We start from the raw sequence: 24,702 nt of genomic DNA on the forward strand, positions 1-24,702 counted from the left end.
AATTTTATTTTAATACCTACATGACCCAAAAATGATCTAGTTCAGTCACATCATTATTTCAAACAATTTGAACTAAGAGATGACATAGACAAGAACTATGGCTATAATCTGTCTTTTCCAAGCAGTTTACTGCTGTGTTAGACCCATTAGCTTTTGTTTTGGTTTGGATTGGTTTTTCGAGTCAGGGTTTCTCTGTGTAACAGCTCTGGCCGTTCTGGAACTCACTCTGTAGACTAGACTGGTCTTGAACTCACAGAGTGCCTTTGCCTCCCAAGAGCTGGAATTAAAGATGTGCACCACCACCACCCAGCTTAGTTCAATCTTCTAACTCATGTATAATGCAGCAAATTTTCTAATACCTACCTGGGATACAACATCTTTCCAAACATTCCATTCTCCAATTTTTAGGAAAATGGATACTGTTAGTAAAGTGATCTCTCAGCTAAGATTCTGTCAATGAGAGTAGCATGCTGCATCATTTTATCAGCCTCCTACAATATGGAAGAACACAACCACTCTTTAAAATGTTAGACGGTAACTGTTTTATTGGTAATGTATTCAATCGTGGAAAGGACTATGGTACCAGCACTGCTCCAACCAGGAGAAAGCGTGGGTTGCCTTTTATATCTGGTTTAGTGTCAGGGCACCCTATCTGTACTTTGATAGCCCATTAAACCATGTGAATGTGGCTCCTTTCATAGCCTTTGTCCTTTTTTGTAGCACAACAAATTCAGGTCATATACAATCTAAACAAAAGCCACATTTTATTCTATTTTGGTTTTGTTTTATTTTGAAATAGTGTTCCCTTGTGTGACTCTGGGTATTTGCAGCTTGTTATATAGACCATGTGGACCTCCTGTGTGCTACCATAAAAGGTATGACTACCAGTTTTGAATTTTCTTCAGAATTATGATACATTTTTCTCTTTAGTTAATAACATTTTACAAAATTCTATAAACTGAAAACTAGTAGTTATACATTCTTAATTATCCACCAACCTTCTCTGCTTCTCATGCTGGCCAAAACTGTCCAAATGGTATACCTTTTTCTTTATAATAGATTAAAGAGATTAATTATCACAACAGCTCAAACCACTGAGAGCATTTGGATTTTATAAACACAAGTCAGAAATGACAAAAATTAATTGTCCTAACAACCAAAGAAATAAGACTAGCTCAGATGCACGATTCATACTTTTATGGGTTAACTTTTCTACAGAACATTTTAGAATTTAAAAGACTGATGGCAAAGAACACCGGTTGCAACTTCTACTTACAATTCCAATTTAACATGCTCAGTGGAATGGCTAACGATAACTTACTCTGACATAGTGACTACAAGAAAAGATAGCATTTTCTGAATAACAAAGAAAAGGTGTGATGGCTAACTGGCTTTTCAGGAGAATTTAACAGGTTAAGAAAAACATCTAACAGTTAAAACTAATGAACAGCAAGGTCAAGCACCAAAGTACTTAGGAACTGCTTTGAGCCTAGAGTTGTCCCAGTAAATAAAACTATAATGCTTCCTACTCAGGACAGTTTGTCTCCTGAGATCCAACTCAACATGAAGACTCCTGTTGACATGCAAACAAAGTCACTTTCTAATACCTAATGTTGCTTGGAACTCTCCCAAAATCCAACCATGTCCAAGTGCATTTAAAACTATTCTTGGTTAAAAAAGAATTTAAAAGCTACTCTTAGTCATTTTTGATTTACTACATAATTTCTTTTTTCTTAGCTTTATTTCATAAATCTCCTGCAAATTTTTAATAAATAAGAGATGGAACCTTTCCTTGTGTCTAGTGACACTGTTAGACAGGAAAGTACAGAAACTGTGTCACCATTGTTCCTCGTAATACTTTTCCCAAGAAGAGTATAACCGAACTACAGATCTAAAGCCTCACCTGAATTGACACTGTTGCCCCCCCCCATCCAAGTTTACTCAGCAATGCAAGGAGCTATGTTCTCACTCATCAGAAGCAGTATTCCATGGCTGCATCCAAAGCATTCAACGGAAAAATATAATCTGACAACATTGGGAATAGTCCCCCTATAACTGTTTATTAGGATGAGAATATACTCCAAATCAATAACTAAAAAAAAAAAAAAAGTCAAATTACAGAGCATGCATAAAATACAAAGTAGCAATTTATAAATAGACAGTATATTTATAATCAATACACTAAAATAACAATAGCTACAAAAGAAAAACAAAATAACTGACTAGAGCAATGCCTTCTGTGCTCCCCACACATCATGAGCACTGCAAAGAACAGAAGATTAACCATGAAACATAGTCATCTATGCAAGCCCACACATTTTTTTTTTTTGCAGGTATCCCACCATCCTGAACAATATCTTTGCAGTTAACTTTCAGAAAACTGCAGAGTAAGTGCTTAATATTATCCACAAGGAAGTAAAACTAAGTATTAGTGTGCACATTTCTGAATGAGAAACTAGTAGCTCCATTAATTCCAATTATGTAGTGGAAAAATCTATTTCAGGACTACAATGCCTAAGTGCATTCTACTTAAACTCAAGGTACTATTTCATTTTCCATACTGAAAGAACACATGCCTTTAAGTGGTACCACTTGAGCATAAATTAACCTCACTGTATTCTTTAGACATACTAAAACCAAATGTTTAACTGAACTATATTCCATTATACACTGCAGAACTGAAATGTAAGCATTGTTAAAATAATTACCCATGCTTGTTGGTGGATATGGGAATAAAATTAGGCTGTATTTCACTTACTAGAAGGGTTTAAAAACAAAATTAACACTTCAAAATGTCATAATACTAGCATTAAGCTAGTTATTGCATGAGCAATAAAAATGCCACACAGTTTACTGCTGGGAAACGAGACTAGTTAAACTACTCAGGCTGCCGATCACTGCAATAGAGACACCTCAGACAGAAGTCCACTAGCCTGCCAGGCAGCAGGTTAACTTATGACCCCATAACCATGATGCCCTACACAAAATATAACAGTCTTTTATGTTTATTAAGATAATTCTTTTCCAGGAAAAAAGAATCCCCATCATCTTGGATGCTTACAAAAACTAAAGAAAAAATTTACAACATAGACCTATTAAGGCATTTTAGAAATTGACTTCCACAATGGAAAAATCTTCAAGCTCTCAAAATGCTGTTATGTTTATAGGGCAATCCTTAGGTCTGTCAAAATATGTACTGCATTGAGAAGAGTGTCTTACAAGCTGCTCTGTGCAAAATAATAGCTTATTTCTAAGGTTGTCTTAGTTAGATTCAATCAGGACCAATAGGTCTGAGTTTCAAGTGATCAAGTTCTATTATGTTCTACAGTGACAGGCTTCCATGATGAAGAGTAAACAATAACTGAGGAATTCAAACATTCAGTTTATTAAACTAGGGCTAGAGAAGCCATAGCATGAAAAAGAACTGCAGTCATTCAGGACAAAGTTTATGATTTTATAAAGCCAAAATCAAAAGACTCAAGACATGAGAAGATTCTTAAGTGTGAGGAAGTAATAAACACAGAAAGTGACCACAAGAATTACAAATATATTTAAATCTCAGACCTGGGAAATGGACTATACACAGCCTTCTAGGGGAAGAGAGACGCCTTAGATGTTCTGACAGCACTGCACCTTTGGCTTGTTTTCAGTGGTAGGTGGAACGTGAATAGGAACCACATTGTTGCTTGGAGACATGTCATTTTCACGTCTGTCTGACATTTGCTTCTGAGAAACAATGCGGTATATCTCTGAATGACAAAAGAAAGAGAAACAGTGTGTATAAACCCATGAAGAGTTTGTCTGAAAAAGATAGAAGATACGCAGAACAGAAAACACACATGTTTACATTTTATTTTTTAGGTCAGGCATGGTAGTGCACATCTGTGATCCCAACACTTGGGAGGTGGAGGCAGGAGAATTTGGAGTACAGGACCAATCTTGGCTACACAGTAAGTTCAAGGGCAGCCTGGCTTTCAAACAGCCACTAATTAGAGTCAAAGCAAAGACTAAAACTATTTGCTTCATCTGTTGCTCTAGTTCCATAGAGTAGATGCCCGACGAACTACTACTCAGTATCAGTGAATGTTTCCCCGTATCTATACTGAATTTATTGAAAGTGGCTTTACACCGCACTACCTAATCAAACAACAGTACATTTCTCAAGAACAGAGAACAGAGTATATAGGCCTCCATATTGTTTTTCCAGTGTTCTTTCTACAGCAATACCAGTACAAGGTAGAGAAACTCTAGAAACAGGCAATCCAATAGGATGTACTAGGAATGTACTCCTAAGTGGGCTCCATGTGTCACTGACAAAACTGCTCTTGGTGAATTTGTTCATGCAGATACAGGACAGATACAGAATCAGATGAGTATAAAATTTTTATCTCTACTACCCAATACAGTAGCTATTTAAATAAAAATTAAAATCCATGGCTAAGCATGGGGGCACAAGCCTTTTATCCCCAATACTCAGTAGATAAATGCAGGCAGATTTCTGTGAACTCAAAGCTCGCCTGGTCTACATAGTTAAAGTACCAGTCCAGTCAGGGCTACATAGTGAGACCTTGTCATTAAAAACATCAAAAGGCAATTCTATAAAAGGTATTAATAAACTTGGGAAAATCTGAATACAGGTACACACTAGAAATACTGTGGACATACTAAAATTTTTAGACCTATTAAGTTATGTGACTATGTAGGACCATGCCTTGTTCATATAAGATAAAATGTTTAAACTTTAAAAGTATAAAGTTACACAGAAAAAAAAAAAACAACCAGAAAAATAGAGATATATATTCAAAGTGTTCCAAAAAGGTTGGGTGTGGTAGCACATGTCTTTAATCTCAGCACTTGGGGGAGAGAGGTAGATGGATTATTAAGCTAGCCTGGTCAACATAGTGAGTTGCAGGACAGCCAGGGCTATGTAGAGACCCTTCTCAAAACAAGTTCCAAAACATATCAACCAACTATAATGTATAAACATTATCTGGATCCTAATTTAAACTGTAATTTTTAAGGAACTCTTGAGCCTGTTTAATATTATTTAGATAACAGATAGTAATAAGAAATTACTATAAATTTTTTAGTGGTTGTATTATGAATTTAAGTTCCAATTTTTAATATGCATATTCTGAAATATTCACAAATGAAATTACTTATTATCTGGGCTTTATTTCAAAGTAAAAAAAAAAAAGGTCATAGGTCAGGAACCTATACTGATGGTTAGTAAAAGGGGCTAGTATGATCTATTCTGCTTTAGGTAAGCTGGAAGCCACACACAAGGGATGAGTCAGGGTTTTTTTTTTTTTTTGGTGCTGAAGAGATGGCATATCAGTTAAGAGTACTTGCTGCTTTTGCAGGACCTGGGTTTAGTTCTCAACACCCACATGGTAGCTAATAACCATCTGTAACTGCAATTCCACAGGATTGAATGCCCTTCTCTGGCCTCCATGAACACTAGGCACACATGTGGTGCACACACATCCATAAAGGAAAGCATTCATACACAAACATTAAAAATAAATAAACCTTTAAAAAACCAGTTCCCCTAAAGTTGAGCAACAGTAACTTAGTAAATGAGGCTGGAGACATGGCTCAGTGGTTACAGTGCTCTTCCAGAGGACCGCACTCATGTCCAATGTCTCACAACTGGTCCTAATTCTGGGAGCATGTGGCTCCCTCTCTGGCCTCTTATCACCTGCATATATATTCAACACACACACACACACACACACACACACACACACACACACACACACACAAACAAAAACACTCACTAAAACTGTACCTTTTTGTATAGTTTTTTTTTTTTTTTTTTTTTTTTGGGAAGTAGCTAAAAGTTGTTTAAGAAGATTGGTAGTGGTTCAAAGGTGAAGAAGCACCATCAGAGGAAGAGGAAGAGTACAACAGAGACAAGCTATTGATTAAAGTTTAAAAATAATATGAACACAAAGGGTAAGGTGTTGCCAGATCGTTCATTGAGATGGAGAGGGGATAGGGATGGTCAGTGAGATGCCCAGTGGATAAGGCTTTTGCCCCTAATCCTGACAATTTGAGTACAATCCCCAGAAACTGCATATTAAAAGTAGAGAGCCTAACTCCTTAAGGTTGTCTTTTGACTTTCACTCTCACACTGTGGCACTCAATGAGCCCCACCAGGACACATAATAAACAAATACTTTAAAAATTGTTTTCAGGGAAGGGCCTAGACCCTGCCCCAAATGATGTGATAGACTCTGATGATCCCCCGTGGAAGGCCTTACCCTCTCTGGGGAGCAGAAAGGGGATGGGATGGGGGTCCATGGGGGAGAATGGAAGAGGGAACTGGGATTGATATGTAAAATAAGATTATTTCTAATTTAAATAAAAAATTGTTTTAAAAGAAAAAATAGCCAGATGTAGTGGCACACACATCTTTAATCTCAGCACTTGAGAGGAAGAGGTAAAAGGTGGGTGGATCTCTGTGAGTTTGAGACCAACCCAATCTACATAGTGAGTTACAGGCCAACCGGAGCTACACAATGATACACTATCTCAAAGAGGGGATAGGTTTGGGGAATGGAAGAGGAAGTCAGGGAGGGAGAAAGGGAGGAAGGAAGGAAAGAGAAAAAGCAAAAAAAGAATGGAATGGAAATGTGTCCAGGGCAAAGAAAAGGAGTTCCCTTCAGACTAGTGACTAAGAAATAATGATAATCATCAACTTGTGGTTAAACTATACCATTCATTCTTTATGTTGTCCATTAATACCGAACTGGATAGATCATCTTTTTGAAGAGAAAAGCACTAAATATGTGATCCCTATTAAAATGTAACTTCTTTACAAGCTGTTCTGGAGATTAAGTTAGGGGAACAAAACCAAAACATCAGAAACTCCTCCATAAATTACAAATGCATACCACACCAGAGGAGAAACAAAGGTAGACTTCTTAGAGGACACAAAGGTGAATAATTAAAGAGAGCTCATTTTAAAGCAAGACACCTGAGAAGTATTGTGCAACAGTCTCCAAGTGCTGCATTCTTCAAGAAATGTAACCGATGCTGTGTTTACTCCTGTCACTAAAAATGTATCCACTTTTGAAAAATACCAACAAGGCAATAAACAAAATTAGGAAAATTTGTTCTTCAGGTCTAAACAGTTCAAAAGAGTTCCACAAGTAATTTACTTAAATCTCATGTTGAGTGTGTCATTTTTTGATAAGAAAATAGTAACCAGGAACTGTCCAGCAGGGATTGTATTATAAAGGGTTACTTCGTGGTGGGGGAGGGGTCAGTAATATATTAAGTCAGAAGCAGGTTCTATACTTCCCTCAAAGACCTGAACCAAATGAATGTGATTAGTTAATTCCCATGCAGTCCCTTTTCAAGATGTTCAAAGGTTAGGAATAACTAGAACAAAGCAATCCTGCTTTATCTTTCATCAGAATCTCTTATAGGAGATCTAAACATAAAGTGAAATGCTAATATATCTTAGCTTTAAATGTAAGGCAAAGCTTCCTAAGAAGACATGAAGTCTTTCTTTTCTTCTCTTTCTTTTTTTTTAATCTGTGGGAACTGTGTAACAGCTGGCCAAATAATTCTAAGGAGATCACACACAACTGTTCCCAATTAAGGAACAGAGGGTTAAAATTAGTTAGCTCCAATAGGTGTTGGAGTGATGGCTCCGAGGTTAAGATCACTGTCTGCTCTTGAGGATCCTGATCTGTCCTAAGCACTCACAAGGCAGCTCACAGTCATCTATAACTGTAGTACCAAGGTGTTTAACATCCTCTTCTGATCTCCTCAGGCATGTGCACACATAGATATACAGTTGTACGTACACATAAAATAAAATAATTTAAAAAAAATTCTTCAGTTTCTCCAAAATTTTTTCTAAAGCTCAGGAGCCTGGGTAATTTCACTACAGCCTCTGAAGAAGCTTCTCATTTGCTAAGCTCATCATGTATGTTTCTTGACAGTCAAAAAAGGTTCAAATTTGAGACAGTCTGACATTTTCTGTACCAAGTGAGAACAAAGTTACCACTACCTCTAATGAAGAGAATCAGTACTTGGCTGGCAAGATGGCTGAGTGAGTAAAGGTGTCCACATTTCATCCCTGAGAGCCAATACCGTAGAACTGACTCCTGCACTTGTCCTCTGACCTCAATTCTTGTGCCCACATAGACAGTCACATACAGGCACACAAAAATAAAACAGAATTCAAAAGTTCTTTAACAATTCTCAATATTCTGATGAAGTTAATACCTGGTAACTTTAGTCCCTTCATTTTTATTTATTTTTCAGACAGGGTCTTGTTATATGGCCCAGGAAGACCTTATACACATACAGCCCCCACATGATGAGATTATAGACATGCACCACCAAACTGCTCTAGCTTTGTTTTAAAGAGCCAGTATGTTACATGAGTTATTTCAGGCACAGAATTAAGAGTTTAGTATTCAAATTAGGAATTTACTTTGAACTTACTAATTACATGGAGAAACCTGGCTAACAGCACCTCAACTAAAGTTCAAAGTTAGAATTACCAATCATGAGACAAACCTATTATCATGAGCTTCCTAAATGATGAACTGAAACCACCCATGTGGTAGTGTTCCTACCACAAGCTGTATACGGCAGTTTAATCATAACTGAGAAACTGACATTTTGTACCTTTTAAAAATGCTAAGACTGGTAAACAAAGGAAAACTGAAGGGACTATTGTCAAGCACTGACAGGATAGCCGAATGGAACATATGATCTGATCCCAGACTTAAAAACAAACAAACAAACAAACAAAAAAACTAATAAAGTCTTTATTGGAACAACTGGCAAAATATAAGTAAGGACTGTCACTAAAGACTGATGTGATTAAATCACTGTGTTGTGGTTATAAAAAAAAAAAAAAAAGACTTATGTGGATTTTAGCCATAGAGGAAGGGATTACGATCCTACAATCTACACTGCCAGAGAAACTAGTAAACAAGGAAAACTCTAAAAGAGACAAACTTTGTCCCCTGGAGAAGGGGAAAGGGTCACCATCACCTGAGCAAATTGAGAACATGGGAAGAGGGGGGAGGAAGCTACGAGAGTGAGAAGGGACGAAAAGGAAGGATGCAGAGGTCATGAGGAAACAGAAAGGTTGAGTCAGGTGTAGATTAGAAGAAAGGACATATGATAGGTAGGATTTTAATTGGGGGGATGGTAGGGAGAGAGAAGGGAACTGGGATCGTCATGTAATTCAATCTTGTTTGTAATTCAAATATATAAAAAAAACTTAAAAAAAGACTTAGAGAAAGTTATATACAGCACTTTCACATGGTGCTGTGTGTGTGTGTGTGTGTGTGTCTGTGTAGGGAAGAAGGGAAGAGGTAAATGGAAAGAAAAAAAGACACTAACACTTAAGGAAATGGGGTACAGGTACTCACAAATCCTCTACAATGTTATTGTAAGTTTTAATCACCTCCGAAATTTTTTATATGAAAAGAGGATATGGAAAACAGTGGTTAAAAAAAAACCTTTCTTAGGGAAGAAGCTCAGCTGGTACAGTGTTTACCTGGCATGATCAAGACAGAGTTGGATCTCTAGCAGCATGCCCCTCCCCAATGCAATCTCCTGGTGAACTTGAGGCAGAAAGAACAAAGCTGAACTGAAAGGCAAGGGTGGAGCAATCTACCAGCCCACCTTGGTACTAGTCAACTACTCAAAGCACCACCAGAAAACTCATCTCTTGGAATCACTGAGGATTAAAGGATATAAAGAAAGTGTGGGTCTATTGCAAAACATTTCCAATACTGTTATTTTACATTTGGCTCAGTGGATAAAGGGAACCTCCATCAAGCCTGATAAGCAAATACTGTAAGGAGTTGTCCTCTGACCACCACATGAACACTATGACCCCACCCCTCATATAAATGAATAAATAAGATTTAATTTTTAAAAAGTCAAAAATTAAGCCAGGTGCTGTAGTACATGCCTTTAATCTCAGCACTTCCAAGACAAAGACAAAGTAGAACTTGTAGGCATACTGTGTATTCAAGAAAATATTGCAAGCTTAAAACAATCTGCAGTGAGATCACTCAGAAAAAATTTTTTTAAAGATGCTATGTACCACAAACTGCTTATTCTCCTCAGCTCCCTACTAGACCTTTAACAAAAAACAATTTTATAATATGGTGGCACACACTTTTAATCCAGCACTCTTCAGGCAGATGCAGGTGGTGGATCTCTAAGTTTGAGGCCAGCCTGGTCTACAAAATAAGTTCCAGGACAGCCAGGGCTACAGAGAAATCCTGCTTCTAAATAAATAAATAAATAAATAAATAAAATAGATGCAAATTTCCAATATTTATATTATTTTAACAAGGTTTTTTTTTCATGCCTTAATTGTTACTTAGGTACTGACTTATCAAATGTTCACTATTTACCAGGAATAGCTAAGTCCTTGACAGGTATTAACTCATTTTTGGAAACTATAGCAGAAGTATCAGTGACAGATCATCTTATTCTGTGGAGTGAAGATAAACAACACAACAACAATGAATTCTTTCGGTAGCAATAAAAAGTTAAATTGTGCCTTATCAAATCATACTGCAGAAATTTAAAAGCACAAACACTCTCATGAAGAAAACAATAACTAACCAAAATGTATTTGAAACTTTGTTAAATTTATTTTAAATTATGTGTATGTCTATGTGTGTGTTCATGCTTATGTATGTGCAGGCACTCTTAGAGGCCAGAAGAGGATGTAAGATCCCCTGGGGAGTTACAGGTGGTTATAAGCAGCCTGTCATGAGGACTGGAAACCAAACTATGGTCCTCTGGAAGAACAGTGTGTATTCATAACTACTGAGTCATTTCTCCAGTCCAACATAACTGAATTTTTTATATTTTGGTTGTGAGCCCAGCCTTTAATGGCTGAGCCATCTCTCCATCCTCATATCTGAATTTTACAGATAAAGAAATTAAAACTTTCTAAGGAATAAGTAACTTGATTAATAAGATTATAGCTTTAGCTGGTCATTGGTGGCGCACGCCTTTAATCCCAGCACTCAGGAGGCAGAGGCAGGTGGATCTCTGTGAGTTAGAGGCCAGTCTGGTCTACAAAGTAAGCTCCAGGACAGCCAGCACTATTATACAGAGAAACCCTATCTCGAAAAACCAAAAGAAAGAAACATGTAATATAGGTGTCCTGAAAAACAACCTATGAAAGTACTTCCTAATAGATTAAATGTACTGATAATTTGGTTGTTCTAATAAAGCCAAAGTAAATATGAGTCAGCACAAATAAAAATGTCTTCTTTTCCAAGAAGCTGACTTGGTTATCTACATTCCAAAATAGCATGAACTTTGTCTCTTTCCCATTACTCATTTAAACTTCTCTATATTCAGACTTGGCTGATTTTATTTACAAGGGACATACTCCTATATAATGGAAAAAGTATCAGTGCTTTTTTTTCCCACTTAAGTTTTTTGATGTAATTTCCCTAGTTTTTTTTCTAGTTTCTGATCTGTCTGTCTGTCTGTCTGTGTGTGTGTGTGTGTGTGTGTGTGTGTGTGTGTGTGTATCTGTCTGTCTGTCTGTCACATGTGTGCAGGTACCAGCATCAGAGCCCCTAAAGCTAGAGTTAAAGGTAGTAGTGAGCTACCCCATATGGGTGCTGGGAATACAACTCAGGTGCTCTGGAAGAGCAGTAAGTATCCATAAATGTTGAGCCATCTGTCCAGCCAGATTTTTATCTAATTTCAAAGGGCATTTATATCACTCTATAGTCAAGATCTCAGTACTTACCTTATGAAAGTACATTTCAAAAAAGAACATACATGAAAACATATAACTCCATCCTTTTGACTATGAAATGTAGACTACATGGCCTGAACACAGGACAGTGAACAAATTACTTTCAAAGAATTTTTTCTCAGATGAATTCAGTGAGTGAAGCTCAACGTGCAAGCATTGTAACTGTGCACACCAAGGAACTCTTGCTACAGTTGCTCTTAAATTATAGTCATTTTCAGATGGCATAACAGCTTCCTAATTAATTTGTTTAAATCACTTCCTAAAACTCCAGTCTTCAGCCAAGCAGTGGTGGAAGATGCCTCTAATCCCAGTGCTGAGGAGGCAGAGGCAGGCAGATCTCTTTGATTTCAAGGTCAGCCTGGTCTACAAAGCTACATAGAGAAACCCTGTCTTGAAAACCCAAAAACTCCAGTTTTCTCTGGTATAACCTGAAAACTACAAATCTCACCTGTTAGAATTGTCTGAAAAGCAGCTTCAACATTTGTAGAATCTAGAGCAGATGTCTCAATGAACGACAAACCATTCTTCTCTGTGGAGAGAAATGAAATTTTCAGTCTTGTGAAATTTGATTGCTGTTTATCCAGGGCCTCACCAATGCTAGGAGAGCCCTCTATCACTGAGCTATCCTCCCAGCTGCTCAAGGTTTAAAATAGCAGATGTGATAAGCTCATGATCACAAAAGAGAAGATAAAAGACTAAGACCTAGCTGGGCGTGGTGGTACATACCTATCACCAACTCTTGAGTGGTAGAAGCAGGACCAGGAATTCAAGACCAGTATGGTCTACATGAGAAAGAGTCCCAAAACACCAAACAAACAAAACCTTAAAACACACCAACTTCTGAGGTAGTAAGAACTGTTCTATTTATAATTCAGTAAATTAAAATTAACAGTAAGAAATTTTCATTAGCTTCTAAGTATTGCTGCATATAAATACAACCACTGGAAATGAATGAAACTATTCAAAATATATAACTTATCAAACATCCCACTTGTTCTACCCCTAGCCATTCTCCCTCGCAAGTACATAACTAGAAGCAAGTTTACTTGGAATTCTGTAACTACACTATTTGGAAACTTAGAAAGTTAGAGGAATGGGGTGTTCTCTGAGCAGGGGGCCTGGAGAATGGCTTCTCTGTTTACAACACACCCAAGAGGAATCTGGGGCTGTGTAATGAGGGGCAGGCACAGCACTGTATCCTCTCTGTGAGTAGACCCCTTAAGTGCAAAAAAAAAAAAAAAAGGAAAATATTCACAGTATTTTCACTAATACAATGTTATAACTTCCTAGCCAGTGCAGTGCTAAGAAAAAAGCAGATCCTATATAAAGCCCAAAGTGCTCAGCTTCTAAGTAGGTGCACCTTTGTCGGTCCCTGACACTCCTTGGTATACTACTTTTCAGACTCACACAGAATGGCCTTGTTAAAGAATAGAGGCATAATGTTCAAACAGAGAAATGCAGAAGCACTGTAATATTGTGGAGTCCACATTACTAACCTGCAAAAGCTCTTGCTTCATCTGTAGGAACTGCCCTGAGATGGCGTAAATCACTCTTATTACCCACAAGCATGATAACAATGTTGCTATCAGCATGGTCTCTCAGTTCTTTCAGCCATCGCTCTACATTTTCATATGTGAGATGCTTAGCAATGTCATAAACCAGTAAGGCGCCTACTGCTCCACGATAGTATCTGCAAACACAAACAATTGTGACTATCAAAAGACAATCACAAAGTAGAAGGAAACACCAGAAAAAACTCAAAACAGGGATGGTATAGGGCAGGAAGATGGCTCTGTTAAAGCACTTGCCATCTAAGCCTGAGGATCTGAGTTAAAATCTCCAGAACCCATGTAAAAGCTGAGAACAGTAATCCTAGTCCTCCTACATCGAGATGCGGGACTGAAACAGGAAAATCTCCATAAGTTCAAATGCCAGGTAGGCTGGCATAAACAGCAGTGAACAATAAATACTGTATGTCTCAAACATGGTAGAAGGTGAGGAACAACACCCAAGGTTGTCCTCTGACCTCTATACACACATGTACACATTAACTTATATATGGACACACGCACATACACACACACCATATCTATAGATGTGGTAAACAGTAGTTGTCCCTTATATGAGGTATTATACCTAGTCATCCACAGTCCAAATATATTAAATGGAAAATTCCACAAATAAATAATTCATACGCTTTAAATTGCTACCATTTTAAGAATTGTGATGAAACTTCTCAATGTTCCACTTCATCTGGGCCAGCACATGACTCATCCTTTTGTCCAATGTACCCACACTGTATAAACTACCTGCCCATTAAAGTCTCTTTGTAGCCCTCCCACTATCTATGGTCTTCTCTATGTTCTAGTATCCCTTAGTTTATTGAATAATGGCCCCCAAAAGCAACTAGGGCATGCCAAAGAAAAACTACAAAGGGCCTATTATGAAGAAAGATACAGGGGGCTGGAGAGACAGCTCAAAACAGTTAAGAGCACTGGTTGTTCTTGCAGAGGATCCAGGTTTGTTTTCCAGCACCCACATGGTAGTTCACAACCATTTATAACTCCACTTTCAGGGGATCTGCCACCATCTTCTTACCTCCACGGTAAGCACAAATGTGGTACACATACATATATGCAGGCAAAACATATAAAATAAAAATAAATTTAAAAAAACATCAAAAAAGAAAACAAAAACCCACAAATGGAAACATTCAGGGCTTGTGGTTGCAGGCATCTAGGGAGGGTTTTGGAACACCTCCCAAGGTTAAGGTAGGACTACCGTGCCTTTACAATACTTAAAAGTCAGCAATCCACTTGATACCAACCTATGCCAGAACTGAGAAACCATGAACTTACGCAGATGTTATAGCCCTGTACCGCTCCTGCCCTGCTGTGTCCCATATCTGCGCCTTTATTGTTTTCCCATCAACCTGGATGCTTCTTGTTGCAAACTCTACTCCAATGGTACTCTTGCTTTCCAGATTGAACTCATTCCGAGTAAATCGAGACAGGAGGTTACTCTTTCCAACACCAGAATCTCCAATAAGGACAACTGAAAAGACAAAGATAAAAAATTAATATAAGTTACATGAAGGCAAGCACATTCAGAATACCAACATGCTTTTAAAAGAACACTCAGCTTTAAAATAAATACAACCAAAGATTTGAGAGAGGCATAATGCTAAATAGTTTGTCTATGACCAATCAATTAAAAATCCACTTACTCTTTATAATTTATTTCTATCTGCATGATGACTTCCACACATTATCTACTCAGCACAGATCAGACATAGCACCCCATCTAAAAAAATACCGCCCCCTTTGGTTTTTCAAGACAGGGTTTCTCTGTGGCTTTGGAGGCTGTCCTGGAACTAGTTCTTGTGGACCAGACTGGTCTCGAACTCACAGAGATCCGCCTGCCTCTGCCTCCTAAGTGCTGGGATTAAAGGCGTACACCACCAACGCCCAGCTATATCCCTCGCTTTTTGTCCTATCTGGGAACTCAAACCCAGAGCCTTACACATGTAAGGTAAACACTGGACCACTGATGTATATCCCCAGCCCTTAAAAACTCAATTTTGCAATTTTAAACATAGGGTATCCTAGCCACTGATGCAAACATTAATTACCTTTAATTTATGGCAATGTCACTACCTTAGAAAGTATTCTGAAAGGTAAATAACAACTTGTGTTATTCACATGTTTTAGGCATCAAACAAAAGATACCAATGCATAGAGTGGGAAAACGTGCACATTCTACTACTTTCACTGAAGACAAGGTGTGATGTGAGACCTGAAACACATTTAAAACATGAGGCATGAGGGTTACAAGCTTTGCTGCTCTGGTCATAGAAACTATAATCATCTTTAATAGTTACACTTCACAGACTGGCAGAAAGCCACAGGGTCACTTCACCTCTATATGGACAAACAGGAGCCCTAGGAAGCTAACAATCTGACATACTGAGTCAAAGCCAAAGTAAGGAGGGCAAACACTTTCACTTAGGACTCTCTAAAAAATTCAAAAACAAGTTTTGATTACACTCATTTCCTATGAATAGAAGGCAGTAAAGACATTTGCTGTCAAGCCTGAGGACTAGAGTTCCATCTCTGGGACCCACATGGTGGAAGACAGCCTACTCCTAAAGTTGTCCTCTGATCTCCATATGTGTGCGGAGCTCACACATGAATGAATGAATATAATTTTCTATGTGTATAAACAGGAGTCTCTGTAAGTATGCTATGTGTATATGTATGAGGGGGGAATGCCCAGAGGACAGAGAAGAATTGCAGTAGTAAACAGGTGCTGAGAACTGAACTGGGTCTTCCATAATATCAGCTAATTCTTAACCACTCAATCGCCTCTCCAGTCCCAATGAATGTAATTAATTTTAAAAAAAAGAATTTCTGGGGGAAAAAAAGAATTTTGGGGGGGCTAGAGAGATGACTCAATGGTTAAGAGCACTGGCTGTTCTTCCTGAGGACCCAGGTGTGGTGATAACTTGCTTGTAAAATAAAGCCTGTCTGGGAGATCAGAGCAAGACATCAACAGACCCAGGTTTGATTTCTAACACCCACATGGTAGCTTACAACCCTCTAACTCCAGAAAACAGTTTGTAATTCCAGTTCAAGGATCCAATCCCTCGTCTGGCCTCTGCTGATATTGCACACAAGAAGTTCACAGACATACCAAACCAACCCCACAAATAAAACAATAAAATAAAATAAATTCCTGAGCTAGGCATGGTTCACTCCTTTAATCCCAGCATCCAGAAGGAAGAAGCAGGCAGATCTTTGAGTTTGAGGCCAATCTGGTCTACATAGAGTTGCAGGCCAGCCAGGGCTACATAGTAAGACCCAGTATCAAAACAAACAAAAAAGGGAAATAGGAAATTGAGAAACAAGTTGAATTGTTTAAGTGAGGGTCTTGGCAGAGGCAGATGGAATCTCTTAATTTGAGGCCAGTCTGGTTTATATATAGTTTCATGTCAAGAAAGAAAGAAGAGAGAGAGAAAGAGAGAGAGAGAGAGAGAGAGAGAGAGAGAGAGAGAGAGAGAGAGAGAGAGAGGAGCCTGGCATTGGTGGTGCACACCTTTAATCCCCCCAGCATTTGGGAGGCAGAGGCAGGCGGATCTCTGTGAGTTCGAGGCCACCCTCGTCTCCAGAGCAAGTTCCAGGACAATCTCCAAAGCAATACAGAGAAACCCTGTCTCGGAAAACCAAAAGAGAAAGGGGGGGGGGACAGGGAGGGAGAGGGAAGGAGGGAGAGAGGGAGCCCCCAACCCCACCCCGCTCAGCGGTTAACAGCACTGAATGTTCTTCCAGAGAAACTGGGTTCAATTCTAGCCCCCACATGGCAGCTCACTACTATTTGTAACTCCTGTTACAGGGCATCCAAGGGATCCAACACCCTCACAGACATGCATTCAGGCAAAACACCAATGCGTATAAAGTAGAAATAAATAAATTATTAAAGAGGGGGGGTCACATTCTGGAACCAAGGTTGGCCTAGAACTCAAAATCCTCTTGCTGAGATTATAGGTGTATGTCATAATGTCCAACTTCAGACAAGTTTCGTTAAAAAATGGGTTTAAAGATCAAAATGGGGTGTGTGGGGAAGGGGTGCGCATCTTTGATCTTAGCACTCAGGAGGCAGGTAGATCTCTGAGTTCAAGACCAACCTGGTCTACAGAGCAAGTTACAGGGCAGCCAAGGCTACACAGAAAAATCCTGTCTTAAAAAAAAAAAAAAAAAATCAAGCCGGGCAGTGGTGGCACACTCCTTTAGTCCCAGCACTTGGGAGGCAGAGGCAGGTGGATCTCTGTGAGTTCGAGACCAATCTGATCTACAGAGCTAGTTCCAGGACAGCCCCAAAGCCACAGATAAACCCTGTCTCGAAAATCAAAATGCGTTTATAGGTTTACAGAATCTGAGCTAGACAATATTTTTTCCTGCATAAAAATTTTTGTTGATTTTGAACTAATAAGAACAAATAAATAAATAAATAAATTTTGTTGGTATTGTAGTGAACACCATATTTATTTCTATTCTTGACTAGTAATGCTTCTAAACTAGCTGACTGATGTAGACATCAGACTAGAAAATCAACATGAAAGGTTAAGGCCATGAAAGGTAAAGCCATGCTTTACTCAAAAGACTGGGATTTGATGGTACATGTGGAAAGAAGGCTGACTGCACTCCAGACAAAGAGAGCCCACTGTGCACATCTTTCTGTCACAGAAGTAGCACTAGCTGGCCTTATAACAACCATGCATTATCAAATGCATATCTTTCTGGCTTCCTCTATCAGCTGATTCAGCAAGAAATCCCAGCAGCAGTGACTCTGTGCAGCAAAGAGAAGTTCTTTCTATCTTTGTCAATTAGAGGGTATCCTAGTAAACAGACATTAAATGCTTGTACTGGATATCAGGGAAAATAATGTCAAGGTCATGAAAACAAAACAATGCACTTTCAATTTTACAGAATGGTTAGTTAGTAGGCTGGTTTCCAAACTCCACCACTGTAGATGTTAAGTTGAATCCCAGCTTCTTAATAGAGCCTCCCTATTAATAAGATACATTCACTGTTGTTTCTTAGTGTAAGATGCTAAATGTTCAGAGCACAACTCCTGGGGGGAGGGGGGGCTGGGAAAATGGCCCCAGCTAAGAACCTAGTCTGAGCTTCAGCCAAAACTCCCTACACCTTTCCTGAATAGCAATCCTTCAGTCACTCCAAGAGTATAGAAACTTAGGCCAGGAGATGGTTCAACAGGTCTTGTTGACAAGCCTAAAGACCTAAATTCAATCCCATGAACCCACATGGTAGAGAGGAGAGAATCAACTCCTTCTTAGACTTCTACACACACAACACACACACACACACACACACACACACACACACACACACACACACACACACACACAATGGCATAAGCCAATACACCACCAAAACAAACATACATTCATACATACAGACATAAAATAAGTATGTGTATTTTTAAAAAAGGAGGCAGAATAACCTGCTGAGGAAATTTCCTTTGAATCACTTCTGGTCCCACACTAGCATTAACACTAACTAGAGCTATATATAGTGAAGAAGGAAAAACCAAAGATTAGCACACATCTAATTAATTCATAGACACTCCCATTTCAACCAGTCCGTCACAATTTAAAGACAAAGAACACATGCAAACAAGGCCTCTAGCTAACATCACCTTTTGGTAGGGAAACACCATCAAAGAACAATGTACAGCTCCCACAGAAACTCCAGCAGTAGTTCATGTTTTGTTTTGTTTTAAAACATTAGCCATTCTTGAATTTTTTTAAATTTATCTTACTTTATGTATATGGATGGTTTCCCTGCATACAGGTATGTACATGACATGCATTGCCTGTTATGTCCCCTGGAACTGGGATTATGAATGGTTGTGAGCCACCATGTAGTGTTGGGAATTGAACCCAGGTTCTCTGTAAAAGTAACAAGTGCTCTTAATTGCTGAGTCATATTCGAAGCCCCTGGTTCATGTTTTGACCTCCACTTTTTTTCCCCCCAAGACAGGGTTTCTCTGTGGCTTTGGAGGCTGTCCTGGAACTAGCTCTTGTAGACCAGGGTGGTCTCAAACTCACAGAGATCCACCTGCTTCTGCCTCCCAAGTGCTGGGATTAAAGGTGTGCGCCACCAATGCCCAGCTTGACCTCCACTTTTAACAAATGACTAAATTTACTATCTCACCAACATCAAATCTTTATACCATACCAACTGAAGAATCCACGGCCATGTAACCAATTAACTTTATTATTTGAAAAGTAGTAAGTTTGTAAATAATTCAACATTACAAATGCTCTAAAACTATAAAAGTTATACCAACTAGCTTACTGACAAGATCTCCAAAAGTCAAGACTTGCAACTTGCCAAAGGAAAAGGACGTTTGAAATGGCAGAAGACTCCAGTTTTGTAAGAGAGAGAGAGAGACTGTGTGTGTGTGTGTGTGTGTGTGTGTGTGTGTGTGTGTGTGTGTGTGTGTGTGTGTGTGTGTGTGTGTGTGTTGAAATGTGATATGATAAGGAGAGATGTTTTTATTTCCTAACCAAATGAGAAATCAAAATGAGTGGATCTATTTGGGATGGATGGATGGATGGATGGTATGAATTACCTTACAAACAAAAGAGAATTCATTGGTTACGATTAAAACAAACAAACAAACAAACAAACAAAAACCCTTAATGGACCTTTCTTTGTGGACTCAAAATTAAATATTAAATTCTAGTTAAAATACTTTTTCTCATTAAGATGACAACATTGACATTTTTCCCCCAGTGGTGCTGGGGATCTAAACCTAGGGCTCATGCTAAGCACATGGTTTATCACTGAGTTATTACCCACCACGCCTCTTGTTTTGTTCTGTTTTTTTTTTTTTATGTAAGAAACTTTATGTTCACAACCAATAATTAAAGGAATCAATTTCTGGGTCAGCAAGATGGCTCAGCAGATAAAGACACTTGATGCCAAGGCTGATGGTAGAAAGAGAGCATACTTCTGACCTCCACGCACACGCACCGTGGCACACAAGCCCAACATACATATAATCACATAAATAAATAAATAAATAAACAAACAAACAAACAGATAAATGCAATAAAAATGTAAAGAAATTTTTAGTAATTTTTATATATCTATTACTAATATCTTAGGTTGAATGGACATATAGTTAAGTATCCTACAGTTTTAGCCATCTATAGAGTACATACTAAACAACATGACTGTAAGACAAATAATAGTATCTATATATCAAATATCAATATAATTCCTAAATATGCTTCCCTGGAACTTAGCCTCATCTGCTGAAGCTCAACCCAATATCTAATATTAATTTGTTTACATATATGTTTTATATATTATATATACCACAAATATCAAACTGCTAAATATTATAAAAGCAGAGCATATACATTGTCTATTATTAAATTTAAAATTTCTATCTCTAACCACATTTAAGTATTTTTGCTATTGTTTTTGTTGTTATTTTCTGAGACAGGATCTCATTCTGTAGCCCAGGCTGACCTCAAAAGCATGGCTATCCACCTACCTCAGCCTCCCAAGTGCTGGAATCACAGGCACGAGCCTCCATGCTCCACACTTAGTTTTATACTTCTCTAGTAAGCTCATTTACTGTTTATCTCCTCACCATACATACAGAATACTGGCTTTAAAGCTTACCAGCTGAAATCCCTAACCATTTTCATACTGGTTTTCAAAAGCTTCGAAGTATTTCTACTTTCAAGTACACTCAAAGTCCAACCTCACCAAGCCTTTAAAATAAAATGTGTCAATAATGCTGAAGTCTAAGACAAGTTTTCCAGCTTCATCAGAATCTGAATTGCTCAACCAAAAGTTGTGAAAGAAAAGCTACCAAGATTCAAGACAGGGATGGTTCTACTGATGATCAGCTGATGATTCATAACACGTGGAAAGAAAAAGCCAGGAGAGTAGACTATGTTCCCACCTGCTTCCAGAAAGTGCCACATTGTCCTGGTGTCCAGCCACCTGTCTATCCCACAGCATCTTAACCACACTGGTGTATGTACAAGGTTAACATGTTTTTAAACAGTCATGCTTTTAAGAAATAAAACAAATTCCATAGGTTTCACTGCAAAGCAAATTTTACTTATAAAATTTAATTTTCAAGAACAAATACATGATTTAGAACTGTCCTTACCTGTCCATATCACATCCCCACTCACACTACTCCACTCCATGTGATAAACATACCCCTTCATGCTAAATGTTACAAACTCCAATTTCCTTAACTATGCAGTGTGCTAAGTTAGCCTTCTCCAAAGTAGAAATGCTTTGGTTCATCTTAGAATAAATCTCTCTGGAATGAAATCATTTTAAAATAATTGTATAAGTAAAAAATTGGCTAAGTAATCAGTGTTGAAATAAAAAATAAAGTGACTCATATCCTGTAGCAGTTTCTAAAAAGTGGAAACTCTTCTCAGCAGATTTTTTTTTTGGGGGGGGTGGGTTTCGAGTCAGGGTTTCTCGGTGTAGCTTTGGAGCCTATCCTGGCAGTCGCTCTGGAGACCAGGCTGGCCTTGAACTCACAGAGATCCACCTGCCTCTGCCTCCCAAGTGCTGGGATTAAAGGCATGTGCCACCAATGCCTGGCAAATTTTTTAAACATCCAGTCTTATACGACAAAAAAATAAAAAATAAAACCAGAACCCACAGAGATACAAAATAATTCAGAAGTTTCTTAGTTCTTCTGTGCTTCTTTATAAAACTTACATGTTCTTTAACATAAAGATTGATTGTTTAGTGAGATGGCTCAGTGGGTAACGGTGCTTCCCATCAAGCCTGATGACCTGAGTTCCACCCCTGAGACTGACACAGTGGAAGAAAGTAACCGACTCCCCAAAAGGTGTTCTCTCACCTCCTCACGTGCCATGTGCACATTATCACACACATCAATAAATGTCGTTTTTAAACATTTAAAAAGATTTATGGCTCAAGAACTAACAAGAATTGTAACAATTTCATTTATATCATTTACTGAATCTTCACAAGAGCTAAATTTTACAATCTCACTTATTCCTCAAAAAGGTATCACAGGATTTCCTTTACTGAGGAAACTGAGGCTTAAAAAAAGTTGAGCAGGGGGGAAATAATTATAATTTCAAAAAATAAAAAAATTACTTTTGAAAAGTTAACTTTTCCAAAGTCACAGGCAAATATAAAGCCCTAGTGTTTTCTCCACAATCTAGGATAAATTAACACTCCTAGGAAAAATAAACAGCTTTCTATAGCCAACCTTCACATTCCAAATCAAATAGAAATAACTTCGAAAGAGACTAGGTACTCACTGTCATTACGAAGTACTTAAGTAAACCAACCCCAAATGCTCCTGGGATTTAAGTAATTTCACATCATCTCAGATGCCTTCAGCATTCTAGGTCTCCAATTTGTTTTGGGTTTGGTTTTGATTTTTTGAGACAGGGTCTCACTATGTAACTCTGGCTGGGAACCCACACGATCAACCTCCCTCTGCCTCCTGAATGCTGGAATTTTAAAGGCTAACTACAGCACACCAGGTTTTCCTATTTGTATTTTTAAAGTTTGGTACCTTACTAACTTACCATATAAACAGACTATCCCGGGGGCTAAATAATGATAAGGGTGTACCAGCAGCTAATACACCAAGACTTGTAAAAGTATATGGTATCGCAAAAGAAGTGTATCCTGCTTCATCATTTCGTCAGTCACTCTTAGCACCCAATGGCAAAGCCAGAAACACCATGCTTCACACTCTTGAAACTCCACCCTCCACAGTAAAGCTTTAATAGCAAAGCTTCTTCCTCTCTGGTAATGATCTTTGTTCAGCACACTACTGATGGCTGCCCTTCTAAATCAGGAGCAGAGCAAGACTACGAAAGTGAGAGCGCATTCATGAACAACAACAAAAAAAGCGTTCACTGTACTCTCTTTTCGCTGGGAACTGTATCCTTTCACTTTGGCTTCTTTCCGGACTCAACCAATAAGCAATTCTCTATCTACTCCCCATCCTCCCATGTCTGTCCACCCGCTTCGCATTTTCCCCTACCTTGCAATAAATTCTTAATTTCACTAAAAGAGCACGCCACCACTATAACCCTCTCCCACCGTTGGGGAAAGGTATGTGACCAACCAGGGCTCTTCCCTTCCTGTTGGATCCTCCCAGTATTGCAGCAGGAAGCAACCAGTCCATAGTGATAAGCTAGCTAGTATTTGTGCAGCGCACAACCTTTCCTGTCCAGGAACTGGGCCTTCAGGTCTGGCAGGGATAACAGCCACCACCCATCCGCAGCCCCTTCACGAAAGCCAAGTAAAGGAGTTATCTGGGTCTGGTTGTAGCTGAGCAGGGACACGAGAAGGAAGGGGGTTAAAAAGGCGAGGTGGGAAGTCATCTGCCTGCCTGGACACTGCGACAAGTGCACGCACGCCAGGGGTGATGGACAGGCCCTCTTGCCCTCCCTTGGTCTCCCCTCCCACCAGCCAGGTCGCACCGCAGCTCTGAACGTTAGGTGAAAAGGAAAGGCACAGAGTTGCCCATCTGCGGGGAGGGAGAGGTCAGTCCGCGGATACTGACCTCGAGGTCTGCAGGGATGGGGGTGGGGGCCCTGGGATGGGCGAATCTGGCCGAAGCCCAGGAAAGGCTCACTCGGAGGGAGGGGAAACGAAAGGAAATGAAAAGGAAAAAAGACAACAAACAAACAAATAAACAAGCAAAAACCCCGTAGAGTCGGTGCCCCAAAATGGGTGCTGAGCCTAGGCAGGGGCCTGTCAGAGGGGGATGTGAGGCCGGCAGCGTGCATCCAAGAGGAGGGGCCCGAGATGCCCAGGGAAGAAACTGCCAGACCGTGAGGAACGCAGCCATCGGGGAAGACACACAGTGAGGGGCGACGCGGCCCGGCAGCCCTCCCCGAGGCGCAGGAACTGCGCCGGCCGGCGGGACCCCCGTCGGGGCAGCAGGGAGGAAGCTGAGGCGGGCTCCGTCCAGGGCAGGGCTCTAGCCCTCGCGCGGGTCCCCCGGGAGTGTCTCGGGCCCGAACAGGCACTCGGCGGCCCAAGCACTCACCTTTAAAGAGGTAGTCGTACTCGTCGTCACGGGTGCCCATGGCGCGGCCGAGGAGCTGAGGGGCGGGAGCGGCGGAGGCGACAGCGGCGGGACCAGGGGGCGTCGCTGCAGGGGTAACCCGAGCGCCGAGCTTCAGCTGCCGGACCCGGTGAAGAGCCCCGCCCTGCCTCTGCGTCACTTCCGTCAGGCCCCAGTCCCTCACAGGAAGGACTTCCGGAGAAGTGGCGCCCCGCCCCTGATGTGTGCACGGGAGTGGACTCCGCACTCTCGGCCGGCTTCGGAAGGCTTACATGGAACAGTCTTAAAAT

General features: G+C 39.6%; 1 protein-coding gene and 1 non-coding gene across 2 annotated transcripts; one reads left to right on the forward strand and one right to left on the reverse strand.

Moving 5' to 3' along the window:
• Positions 1-3,362: 3,362 nt before the first annotated feature.
• Rab11a (RAB11A, member RAS oncogene family) lies at positions 3,363-24,555 on the reverse strand. The gene is made up of 5 exons (XM_027411362.2): positions 24,395-24,555; positions 14,638-14,833; positions 13,276-13,469; positions 12,228-12,308; positions 3,363-3,749 (listed from the first exon to the last, which is right to left on the reverse strand). Exons 1-5 carry the CDS (start codon positions 24,432-24,434, stop codon positions 3,610-3,612), a joined length of 651 nt encoding a protein of 216 aa, XP_027267163.1. The 5' UTR covers positions 24,435-24,555; the 3' UTR covers positions 3,363-3,609.
• Positions 12,875-13,005, forward strand: LOC113835252. Its single transcript, XR_003484627.1, has one exon. It is a non-coding gene; the product is annotated as a small nucleolar RNA SNORA11 (small nucleolar RNA).
• Positions 24,556-24,702: the final 147 nt, after the last annotated feature.

Source organism: Cricetulus griseus, chromosome 4 (genome assembly GCF_003668045.3).
Source record: "Cricetulus griseus strain 17A/GY chromosome 4, alternate assembly CriGri-PICRH-1.0, whole genome shotgun sequence".
Taxonomy (NCBI): domain Eukaryota; kingdom Metazoa; phylum Chordata; class Mammalia; order Rodentia; family Cricetidae; genus Cricetulus; species Cricetulus griseus.